This window comes from Pelophylax lessonae (genome assembly GCF_965119305.1).
Source record: "Pelophylax lessonae genome assembly, chromosome: 4".
NCBI classification, from domain to species: Eukaryota; Metazoa; Chordata; class Amphibia; order Anura; family Ranidae; genus Pelophylax; species Pelophylax lessonae.
The window spans coordinates 656,317,534-656,330,408 of NC_138771.1; the positions used below are offsets into that span (position 1 = coordinate 656,317,534).

The window sequence follows — 12,875 nt, forward strand, 5'->3', positions numbered from 1 at the left end:
CATCAGACTTTTACCCATATAGAGTAGGCAGATCATGCTTTTACACAACTTTTTTAGTTTTAAATGGAGAGTGGAAGGGTTTTTTTTTGCAGTCGTCCTGATTTGGCAGATTCCTCTTTAATTTAGAGAGTGAGTAAAGGTCAGAGCCTAGGGTGGAGTTCAGCTTTAACTGCTGCCATTGTTACGAAGGAGTGCTGCCATGTCACCAGTAGCAGCGTGAGGTTGCTTTAGCTGTCGGGTTTGCCTTAGTGAGCTGTGGTCCTGGGGTCAGTCCCCACCAAGGACTTTATCTATATGGAGTTTGCAACTGCCCCACCTACTCTACTGGTGACATCATCCCACTAGAGACACCTACCCCGAGCTCTCTGTTATCCCACCTCATCAAACAAGGCTGCAACAAGCCTGATTTCAGCAGTCAGCTAGTGAGCGACAACTCAAAATAAAAGGAAGATTTCTGGTCAGCACAATAGGCTGAAATTGGAAAACACACCAGTGTGAATTTATATCTGAGTGTCAGAACATGGATATGATAGTATGGGGGGGCTAATTAAGGTAGATAAAGAAGGGTAGTTACCTTGGGGCAATCTTCTCCTGCATAGCCGGCCCGGACCGAGTATGACCCGATATCAAACACCAGAGCACCGACCTCATCTGGAAGACAGAATAAACACTATGAAAAGCCCTAGTATAGAATATAATATGGAGGGTGCAGCATGTGTCCTATATCATATAGAGGGTGTGTCGTATGTTATATAGAGGATGTGTCGTATGTTATATAGAGGATGTGTCGTATGTTATATAGAGGATGTGTCGTATATTATATAGAGGATGTGTCGTATATTATATAGAGGATATGCTGTATATTATATAGAGGATGTGTCGCATATTATATAGAGGATGTGTCGTATGTTATATAGAGGATGTGTCGTATATTATATAGAGGATGTGTCGTATATTATATAGAGGATGTGTCGTATATTATATAGAGGATGTGTCGTATGTTATATAGAGGATGTGTCGTATATTATATAGAGGATGTGTCGTATGTTATATAGAGGATGTGTCGTATATTATATAGAGGATGTGTCGTATGTTATATAGAGGATGTGTTGTATATTATATAGAGGATGTGTCGTATATTATATAGAGGATGTGTCGCATATTATATAGAGGATGTGTCGTATATTATATAGAGGATGTGTCGTATGTTATATAGAGGATGTGTCGTATATTATATAGAGGATGTGTGGTATATTATATAGAGGATGTGTTGTATATTATATAGAGGATGTGTCGTATATTATATAGAGGATGTGTCGTATATTATATAGAGGATGTCCCCATGAATTCATCTTGACAGATTGTGTTTTTAGCATGATTTGTTATTTATTTCTTTTTCAACACAGTGTTCAGTATTTTAACAGTTGATATATTTTAACCATTTGATATTCTAACCATTTGGTTTTTTAACATATATCTTATGGTTTTATATGTTTTTATATGATATATGAGATTTTATAAGATGATTTTTATGTTTATTTATTGTATTAGAATCAGGGTTCACATGAAATATGGATTCCGGGTTCTAATTAGCAATATGATTAAGCGGATTGGGGCGATAGTATTGCATTATGATTTGGTGTTTAGGCATTTACCATCATTGATTGTAAGTAGAATCACAGGTAATGGGGCACCCGGAGTGACTATCTGCCTCTATAAGAGTATTCATGGATGACACATTAGCGGGATTTCATTCTGATTCCTGGTGTCTGCAGAGGTGGTTACTGTCTGTTTCCGGGGGGTTGGACTTAAGGGCTTTCTGGACGGTGTTTACCTTCCGGTATTGTGGTGCTCGTTGTCCTTCCGGTTGACCTACTTGCCTTGTGATTGGATGCGGCGCCGTTGTGCGCAGCATAAATGGGCTGTGTGCGTCGTCCTGGCCGCGCCCCCAGTTGAAGTCAGGAAGTGACGAAACGCGTCGGGCATGGCCAGACGACGCACCCAATTGAGACTGACGGCCGTGGAGGACTTCCAGAATTACCCGATTTGGCGTGGAGCCTTATCTGTGTAGCAGGGAATGCCGACCGCAGTGGCCGCATAAGAGTGATGAGCTTACCTGTATTTTACCACAAGCATTTTACCACAAGTGAGTGCAATCGGTATCAGACATATTGCACTAGTGGAGGCATATTCTTTATTTCCACATACATGTGAGGAAGATTGAGTGATCTTAATTGGAGTGGACCACGGATTATCCCTTACTGGTACCTGCCTTATCCTGTGGCTGTGTGTTACAACGGGTGGATATACATATGTGAGGTGGGCTCATTTATGAGAGTAAATGGGCATGGTGATCTGGTGAGTGGCCATTTCTTACCTTCCCCCTGCACTTGGTGGTGGATTAGAGGTGAACCTGCAAGACCACACGGGACATTGACTTCCTAGTGAAATGTGTTTACATGATCATATAAGGAAGGACTAAACATATTTGTGTCATCAATGATCTGATGGTCAATGGGACTGGTGTTTGCTTTACTATACTACACTGAGAAATACCCTGCGTGATTAGTCACTTAATGTTTTGAGGACTGTTTTTCAGCACTATACTTCATTTTGGGTGATTTGCAGTTTATTTCATGAGACATCTTTATGCTGTTTCTGCGCTACTATTCTTTTATTTCATCTTATATAGAGGATGTGTCGTATATTATATAGAGGATGTGTCGTATATTATATAGAGGATATGTCGTATGTTATATAGAGGATGTGTCGTATATTATATAGAGGATGTGTCGTATATTATATAGAGGATGTGTCGTATGTTATATAGAGGATGTGTCGTATGTTATATAGAGGATGTGTCGTATATTATATAGAGGATGTGTCGTATGTTATATAGAGGATGTGTGGTATATTATATAGAGGATGTGTGGTATATTATATAGAGGATGTGTGGTATATTATATAGAGGATGTGTCGTATATTATATAGAGGATGTGTCGTATATTATATAGAGGATGTGTCGTATGTTATATAGAGGATGTGTCGTATATTATATAGAGGATGTGTCGTATATTATATAGAGGATGTGTCGTATATCATATAGAGGATGTGTCCTATATCATATAGAGGATGTGTTGTATATTATATAGAGGATGTGTCCTATATCATATAGAGGATGTGTTGTATATTATATAGAGGATGTGTCCTATATCATATAGAGGATGTGTTGTATATTATATAGAGGATGTGTTGTATATTATATAGAGGATGTGTTGTATATTATATAGAGGATGTGTTGTATATCATATAGAGGATGTGTTGTATATTATATAGAGGATGTGTTGTATATTATATAGAGGATGTGTCGTATATTATATAGAGGATGTGTCATATATTATATAGAGGATGTGTCCTATATTATATAGAGGATGCGTTGTATATTATATAGAGGATGCAGAATGCGTTGTATATTTTATAAAGGATATTTTGTATATTATATAGAGGATGTATTGTTTAATATTTAGAGGGTGCATATATTATATAGAGGATGCGTTGTATATTATATAGAGGGTGCAGGATGTGTTTTATATTATATAGAGGATGCGTTGTATATTATATAGAGGATGCGTTGTATATTATATAGAGGATGTGTTGTATATTGTATGGAGGATGCAGGGTATAATTTGTATCATATATAGAGTGCAGGATGCGTTCTATATTAAATAGAGGATGCGTTGTATATTAAATAGAGGGTGCAGGATGTGAATAGTATTATTTATAGGGTGCAGGTTGCGTTGTATATTACAGTGGTGATCGAAAGTTTGGGCACCCCGGGTAAAAATTTGTATTAATGTGCATAAAGAAGCCAAGGAAAGATGGAAACATCTCCAAAATGCATCAAATTACAGATTATACATTCTTATAATATGTCAACAAAAGTTAGATTTTATTTCCATCATTTACACTTTCAAAATAACAGAAAACAAAAAAATGGCGTTTGCAAAAGTTTGGGCACCCTGCAGAGTTAATATCTTGTACTTCCCCCTTTGGCAAGTATCACAGCTTGTAAATGCTTTTTGTAGCCAGCCAAGAGTCTTTGAATTCTTGTTTGAGGTATCTTTGCCCATTCTTCCTTTCAAAAGTCTTCCAGTTCTTTGAGATTTCTGGGCTGTCTGTCACGCACTGCTCTTTCAAGGTCTATCCATAGATTTTCAATTATGTTGAGGTCAGGAGATTGTGAAGGCCATGGCAAAACCTTCAGTTTACGCCTCTTGATGTAATCCCCCGTGGATTTCGAGGTGTGTTTAGGATCATTATCCATTTGTAGAAGCCATCCTCTCTTTAACTTCACAGATGGCATCAAGTTACCATCCAAAATTTGCTGAAATTTTATTGAATCCATTCTTCCTTCTACTCATGAGATGTTCCCTGTGCCACTGGCTGCAATACAACCCCAAAGCATGATTGATCCACCCCCATGCTTAACAGTTGGACAGAGGTTCTTTTCATTAAATTTTGTGCCCCTTCTTCTCCAAACGTACCTTTGCTCATTCCGGCCAAAAAGGTAAATTTTAACCTCACCGGTCCACAGAACTTGTTTCCAAAATGCATCAGGCTTGTCTATATGTTTATTTGCAAAGTTCAAACGCTGATTTTTGTGGTGAGGACGTAGAAGAGGTTTTCTTCTGATGACTCTTCCATGAAGACCATATTTGTACAAGTATCTCTTTATAGTGGAATAGTGTACCACAACTCCAGTGTCTGCCAGATCTTTCTGGAGGGATCGTGCAGTCAAACGTGGGTTTTGAATTGTTTTTCTCACAATCCTGTGAGCTGTTCTGTCTGATATTTTTCTTGGTCTTCCAGATCTTGCTTTAACTTCCACTGTTCCTTATGACTGCCATTTCTTAATTACATTCCGAACAGAGGATATTGACATCTGAAAACGCTTTGCTATCTTCTTATAGCCTTCTCCAGCTTTGTGAGCGTCAACTATTTTCAGTTTCAGTTTTCTAGACAACTGCTTAGAAGATCCCATGGTGCTGATTGTTGGGGCAAGGTCAGATGAGTCTGGGCATTTAAAACCTTTGAGATTGACATCACCTGGTCTTCCCAGATGATGATTGAGAACAATCCATGACACTGGCAGGTCTCAGCCTTGCAAAGGGGGCAGTGCATGCTATAAATTCTGCAGGGTGCCCAAACTTTTGCAGACACCATTTTTTGTTTTCTGTAATTTTAAAAGTGTAAATGATGGAAATAAAATCTAACTTTTGTTGACATATTATAGGAATGTCTAATCTGTAATTTAATGCCTTTTGGAGATTTTTCCATCTTTCCTTGGCTTCTTTATGCACATTAATACAAATTTTTACCTGAGGTGCCCAAACTTTCAATCACCACTGTATATAGAGGGTGCGTTGTATATTATATAGAGGGTGCAGGATGCGTTGTATATTATATAGAGGATGCAAGGTATAATTTGTATCCTATATAGGGTGCAGGATGCGTTGTTTAGTATATAGAGGGTGCAGGATGCGTTGTATATTATATAGAGGGTGCCTTGTATATTATATAGAGGGTGCGTTGTATATTATATAGAGGGTGCGTTGTATATTATATAGAGGGTGCGTTGTATATTATATAGAGGGTGCAGGATGCGTTGTATATTACATAGAGGATGCAAGGTATAATTTGTATCCTATATAGGGTGCAGGATGCGTTGTATATTATATAGAGGGTGCAGGATGCATTGTATATTATATAGAGGGGTGCAGGATGTATATTATATAGAGGGTGCAGGATGCATTGTATATTATATAGAGGGTGCAGGATGCGTTTTGTATTATATAGAGGGTGCAGGATGCGTTTTGTATTATATAGAGGATGCGTTGTATATTATATAGAGGGTGCGTTGTATATTATATAGAGGATGCGTTGTATATTATATAGAGGGCGCGTTATATATTATATAGAGGGTGCAGGATGCATTGTATATTATATAGAGGGTGCAGGATGCATTGTATATTATATAGAGGGTGCAGGATGCATTGTATATTATATAGAGGGTGCAGGATGCGTTGTATATTATATAAAGGGGTGCAGGATGTGTTGTATATTATATAGAGGGTGCAGGATGTATATTATATAGAGGGTGCAGGATGCGTTGTATATTATATAGAGGGTGCAGGATGCGTTGTATATTATATAGAGGGCGCAGGATGTAATTAGTATTATTTAAAGGATGCAGGATGCGTTGTATATTATATAGAGGATGCGTTGTATATTATATAGAGGATGCATTGTATATTATATAGAGGATGCGTTGTATATTATATAGAGGGTGCGTTGTATATTATACAGAGGATGAAGGGTATAATTTGTATCCTATATAGGGTGCAGGATGCGTTGTATATTATATAGAGGATGCGTTATATATTATATAGAGGGTGCAGGATGCATTGTATAATATATAGAGGGTGCAGGATGTGTTGTATATTATATAGAGGTTGCGTTGTATATTAAATAGAGGGTGCAGGATGTGAATAGTATTATTTATAGGGTGCAGGTTGCGTTGTATATTATATAGAGGATGCATTGTGTATTAGATAGAGGGTGCAGGATGCGTTGTATAGAGGATGCAGGGTGTAATTTGTATCATATAGAGGATGCAGGATGCATTGTATAGAGGGTGCAGGATGCGTTGTATATTATATAGAGGATGCAGGATGTAAATAGTATTATATATAGGGTGCAGGATGTAATTAGTATTATATACAGGGTGCAGGGTGTAATTAGTATTATATACAGGGTGCAGGATGTAATCAGTATTATATATAGAGGTGCAGGATGTAATCAGTATTATATATAGGGGTGCAGGATGTAATCAGTATTATATATAGAGGTGCAGGATGTAATCAGTATTATATACAGGGTGCAGGATGTAATTAGTATTATATATAGGGTGCAGGATGTAATTAGTATTATATACAGGGTGCAGGATGTAATTAGTATTATATATAGGGTGCAGGATGTAATCAGTATTATATATAGAGGTGCAGGATGTAATCAGTATTATATACAGGGTGCAGGGTGTAATTATTATTATATATAGAGGTGCAGGATGTAATCAGTATTATATACAGGGTGCAGGATGTAATTAGTATTATATATAGGGTGCAGGATGTAATTAGTATTATATACAGGGTGCAGGATGTAATTAGTATTATATATAGGGTGCAGGATGTAATCAGTATTATATATAGAGGTGCAGGATGTAATCAGTATTATATACAGGGTGCAGGATGTAATTAGTATTATATATAGGGTGCAGGATGTAATTAGTATTATATATAGGGTGCAGGATGTAATTAGTATTATATATAGAGGTGCAGGATGTAATTAGTATTATATACAGGGTGCAGGATGTAATTAGTATTATATATAGGGTGCAGGATGTAATTAGTATTATATATAGGGTGCAGGATGTAATTAGTATTATATACAGGGTGCAGGATGTAATTAGTATTATATATAGGGTGCAGGATGTAATTAGTATTATATATAGGGGTGCAGGATGTAATTATTATTATATATAGGGTGCAGGATGTAATTAGTATTATATATAGGGGTGCAGGATGTAATCAGTATTATATTATAGGGGTGCAGGATGTAATTAGTATTATATATAGGGGTGCAGGATGTAATCAGTATTATATACAGGGTGCAGGATGTAATTATTATTATATATAGGGTGCAGGATGTAATCAGTATTATATACAGGGTGCAGGATGTAATTAGTATTATATACAGGGTGCAGGATGTAATTAGTATTATATACAGGGTGCAGGATGTAATTAGTATTATATATAGGGTGCAGGATGTAATCAGTATTATATATAGGGGTGCAGGATGTAATTATTATTTTATATAGGGTGCAGGATGTAATTAGTATTATATATAGAGGTGCAGGATGTAATCAGTATTATATATAGGGGTGCAGGATGTAATTAGTATTATATATAGGGGTGCAGGATGTAATCAGTATTATATACAGGGTGTAGGATATAATTAAATATAGGGTGCAGGGTGTAATTAGTATTATATATAGGGTGCAGGGTGTAATTAGTATTATATATAGGGTGCAGGGTGTAATTAGTATTATATATAGGGTGCAGGGTGTAATTAGTATTATATATAGGGTGCAGGGTGTAATTAGTATTATATATAGGGGTGCAGGATGTAATTAGTATTATATATAGGGTGCAGGATGTAATTAGTATTATATACAGGGTGCAGGATGTAATTAGTATTATATATAGGGTGCAGGATGTAATCAGTATTATATATAGAGGTGCAGGATGTAATCAGTATTATATACAGGGTGCAGGATGTAATTAGTATTATATATAGGGTGCAGGATGTAATTAGTATTATATATAGGGTGCAGGATGTAATTAGTATTATATATAGAGGTGCAGGATGTAATTAGTATTATATACAGGGTGCAGGATGTAATTAGTATTATATATAGGGTGCAGGATGTAATTAGTATTATATATAGGGTGCAGGATGTAATTAGTATTATATACAGGGTGCAGGATGTAATTAGTATTATATATAGGGTGCAGGATGTAATTAGTATTATATATAGGGGTGCAGGATGTAATTATTATTATATATAGGGTGCAGGATGTAATTAGTATTATATATAGGGGTGCAGGATGTAATCAGTATTATATTATAGGGGTGCAGGATGTAATTAGTATTATATATAGGGGTGCAGGATGTAATCAGTATTATATACAGGGTGCAGGATGTAATTATTATTATATATAGGGTGCAGGATGTAATCAGTATTATATACAGGGTGCAGGATGTAATTAGTATTATATACAGGGTGCAGGATGTAATTAGTATTATATACAGGGTGCAGGATGTAATTAGTATTATATATAGGGTGCAGGATGTAATCAGTATTATATATAGGGGTGCAGGATGTAATTATTATTTTATATAGGGTGCAGGATGTAATTAGTATTATATATAGAGGTGCAGGATGTAATCAGTATTATATATAGGGGTGCAGGATGTAATTAGTATTATATATAGGGGTGCAGGATGTAATCAGTATTATATACAGGGTGTAGGATATAATTAAATATAGGGTGCAGGGTGTAATTAGTATTATATATAGGGTGCAGGGTGTAATTAGTATTATATATAGGGTGCAGGGTGTAATTAGTATTATATATAGGGTGCAGGGTGTAATTAGTATTATATATAGGGTGCAGGGTGTAATTAGTATTATATATAGGGTGCAGGGTGTAATTAGTATTATATATAGGGTGCAGGGTGTAATTAGTATTATATATAGGGTGCAGGGTGTAGGATATAATTATATATAGGGTGCAGGGTGTAGGATATAATTATATATAGGGTGCAGGGTGTAGGATATAATTATATATAGGGTGCAGGATATAATTATATATAGGGTGCAGGGTGTAATTAGTATTATATACAGGGTGTAGGATGTAATGTGCAGCACTCACCTCCCCCGTACACCCCTCCGCTCATCCTGCACAGACACCTGAAGACCCCCAACCTGGCCACATCTGATCCCCAGAACCAGAGACCGTCTGAACATTCTTACCCCACTGACCAATAAGAGCACAGCCTTCCCAGACATGACGTCCCTGATTGGCTCAGGAGGACGTCATTCTAACCAGCCTGTCTGTCGCCTGATAGCAGAAATGGAGAGCCAGAGAGAATTCTTAAAGGGGCAGCACACATCATCACACTGCACCATAGAATACGGAGTCTAGAGCAATTTACGATCGCACCACGCTGGCAGGCATAGGCCGTGCGACTTCGGCTGCCTAAGGTTTTGTTCACACAAAGCGAATCCTTTCTTTATTCATTGTAAAAAAAAATGAGACAATCCATTCTATGGGAAGAGGTTGCAGCATTTATTTTGAATCGTATGACAGATAACTACATATTAATGCTCAGGATAGGCCACCAGCTATGAAATGACGACATGAAAGAGAAGTCTGCGGAGAGAACCCGTCGGTGGTCCGATCGGCAGTGGTGTTGCCTAAGAATGGGCTGGAGTTGCATCAAGTTTCTTTATTTCATCAAATAAAACGTGTTTCGTGGCTTTAAATAGCCACTTCCTCAGTTGAAGGGCGTCAATATAAGGCTCTTTTCTAATCTTGGCGTTCCGGATCGCGGCAAATCACGGGACGCCCGGGCGATCCCTGGCACCACAAGCGCGGCACAGAACCGCGGGACGTCTCTTGCCCAAAAGAAGTTCTTGGACTTCTTTTGGGTGACAGGCGTCCAAAAAATTCTATTTGCGTGATTTTACCATGATTCGTCGGCTGACAAGCGTAGCAAAATCGCACCGCGTTTGGGGTGCCATTCGAAGTGACGGGGAATCACACAGGCATCCCGTGATTCAGGATCGCGGGCAGAATCGCTCACGACCCGGGATGCCAAGATGTGAACGGAGTCCTAATTTCATGTTTACAGCTGTGATGTCATCAGGTCCTCCCAGGGGGGTCTTCAATTTTTTTTAGCAAGAGGGCCACATTGTATATTTTTTAAATATTAGCGGGCCAAAAAAAAAAATGAGGTTTATAAATGAATGATTAAAATACGCTCCAAGAAATAACTTCACGTCCTCCCAGAAGCCCCCCTATCACATCACAGCAGAGTTACTGCAGGCCAGGTAAAATCTTGTTGCACGCTGGATATGGCCCTAAAGCCATAGTTTGGAGACCCCTGTTCTAAAGCAATAGTTGCCAACCCCAATTCTCAAGTAACCCCCCAACTAAATGTTTTTGGGACTTCCTTCACATCAGAAGCTGCCCCATCACATGAAAAGTCCCCCATTACGTCAGAGTTGCTGAAGGCCGGGTAAAATCTTGTAGCAGACTGGATGTGGCCCTCTGGCCATAGGTTGAAGACCTCTGTTCTATAGCAATAATTCCTAACCCCAATTCTTAAGTAACACCCAAGCCCCCTAGCTAAATTTTTTGGGTAATTCCTTCACATGAGAAGTCCCTATTACATTAGAGCCCCCCTATCCCATCAGAAGGCTCCCCCCGTTCCATAAGAGTTGCTGTAGGCCAGGTAAAATCTTGTAGCAGGCTGGCTGTGGCTCTCTGGCCATAGTTTGGAGACCCCTGTTCTGGAGCAATAGTTGCCAACCCCAATTCTCAAGTAACCCTCCAACTAAATGTTTTTGGGACTTCCTTCACCTCAGATTCCCCTTTTCCTCCTCCCAGAAGCTGTCCCATCACATGAAAAGTGCCCCATCACGTCAGAGTTGCTGTAGGCCGGGTAAAATCTTGTAGCAGACTGGATGTGGCCCTTTGGCCATAGTTTGAAGACCCCTGTTCTATAGCAATAATTCCTAACCCCAATTCTTAAGTAACACCCAAGCCCCCTAGCTAAATTTTTTGGGTAATTCCTTCACATGAGAAGTCCCTATTACATTAGAGCCCCCCTATCCCATCAGAAGGCTCCCCCCGGTCCATAAGAGTTGCTGTAGGCCAGGTAAAATCTTGTAGCAGGCTGGCTGTGGCTCTCTGGCCATAGTTTGGAGACCCCTGTTCTGGAGCAATAGTTGCCAACCCCAATTCTCAAGTAACCCCCCCAACTAAATGTTTTTGGGACTTCCTTCACATCAGATTCCCCTTTTCCTCCTCCCAGAAGCCGTCCCATCACATGAAAAGTCCCCCATCATGTCAGAGTTGCTGTAGGCCGGGTAAAATCTTGTAGCAGACTGGATGTGGCCCTTTGGCCATAGTTTGAAGACCCCTGATCTATAGAAATAATTCCCAACCCCAATTCTTAAGTAACACCCAAGCCCCCTAGCTAAATTTTTTGGGTAATTCCTTCACATGAGAAGTCCCTATTACATAAGAAAGCTCCCCCCCCCCCCACCCGAAGACCCCTGTTCTATAGCAATAATTCCCAACCCCAATTCTTAAGTAACACCCAAGCCCCCTAGCTACATTTTTTGGGTTATTCCTTCACATGAGAAGTTCCTATTACATAAGAAGGCCCCCCCCCCCCCGAAGACCCCTGTTCTATAGCAATAATTCCCAACCTCAATTCTTAAGTAACACCCAAGCCCCCTAGCTAAATTTTTTGGGTAATTCCTTCACATGAGAAGTCCCTCTTAGGTAAGAAGGCTCAACCCCCTCCCCCCCCCCCCGAAGACCTCTGTTCTATAGCATTAATTCCCAACCCCAATTCTTAAGCAACACCCAAGCCCCCTAGCTAAATTTTTGGGGTAATTCCTTCACATGAGAAGTCCCTATTACATAAGAAGGCTCCCCCCCGTCCCCGTCCCATTAGAGTTGCTGTAGGCTGGGTAAAATCTTGTAGCAGGCTGGCTGTGGCTCTCTGGCCACAGTTTAGAGACCCCTGTTCTGGAGCAATAGTTCCCAACCCCAATCCTCAAGTAACCCCAAACCCCCTAGCTAAATGTTTTAGGGACTTTCTTCACATCAGAAGTCCCCCATCACATTAGAGTTACTGCAGGCCCGAGTAAAATTTTGTAGCAGGCTCAATGTGGCCCTAAGCCCCTAACTAAATGTTTTAAAGACGTCCTTCACCTCTTACGAGTGCTTTAAATCAAGGTCAATGGCTACGTATGTAGCACCCTCCTAGGCAGGTGCTAGAGAGTGAGTATAGTTTTTGTCCCTGTCTGCCTATCAGAGGAGCAGCAGGCAAATTCTATATTGCACTCTGCTTAACAGGGATTAGGATCTGTGAGTTAGGTCTGCTCAATGTGTGATTCATATGGTCTGAGGGAGTGTCCCCACTGTGCCCAAGGGGAAGGCACATTGGACAGTGGA

The 12,875-nt window shown here is 39.2% G+C and overlaps 1 protein-coding gene across 2 annotated transcripts in view; it reads right to left on the reverse strand.

The window, feature by feature from the left end:
• ACTL6B (actin like 6B) overlaps window positions 1-9,676 on the reverse strand; it is a 41,893-nt gene extending 32,217 nt beyond the window's left edge. For both annotated transcript variants that reach the window (XM_082252972.1, XM_082252973.1), the window contains exons 1-2: window positions 9,555-9,676; window positions 575-651 (exon numbers count right to left, since the gene is read on the reverse strand). In XM_082252972.1, the coding sequence (XP_082109098.1) occupies window positions 575-651; window positions 9,555-9,579 (102 nt within the window). In that variant the 5' untranslated portion in view covers window positions 9,580-9,676. The remainder of the gene's footprint in view (window positions 1-574; window positions 652-9,554) is intronic.
• Between the last annotated feature and the right edge of the window lie 3,199 nt (window positions 9,677-12,875).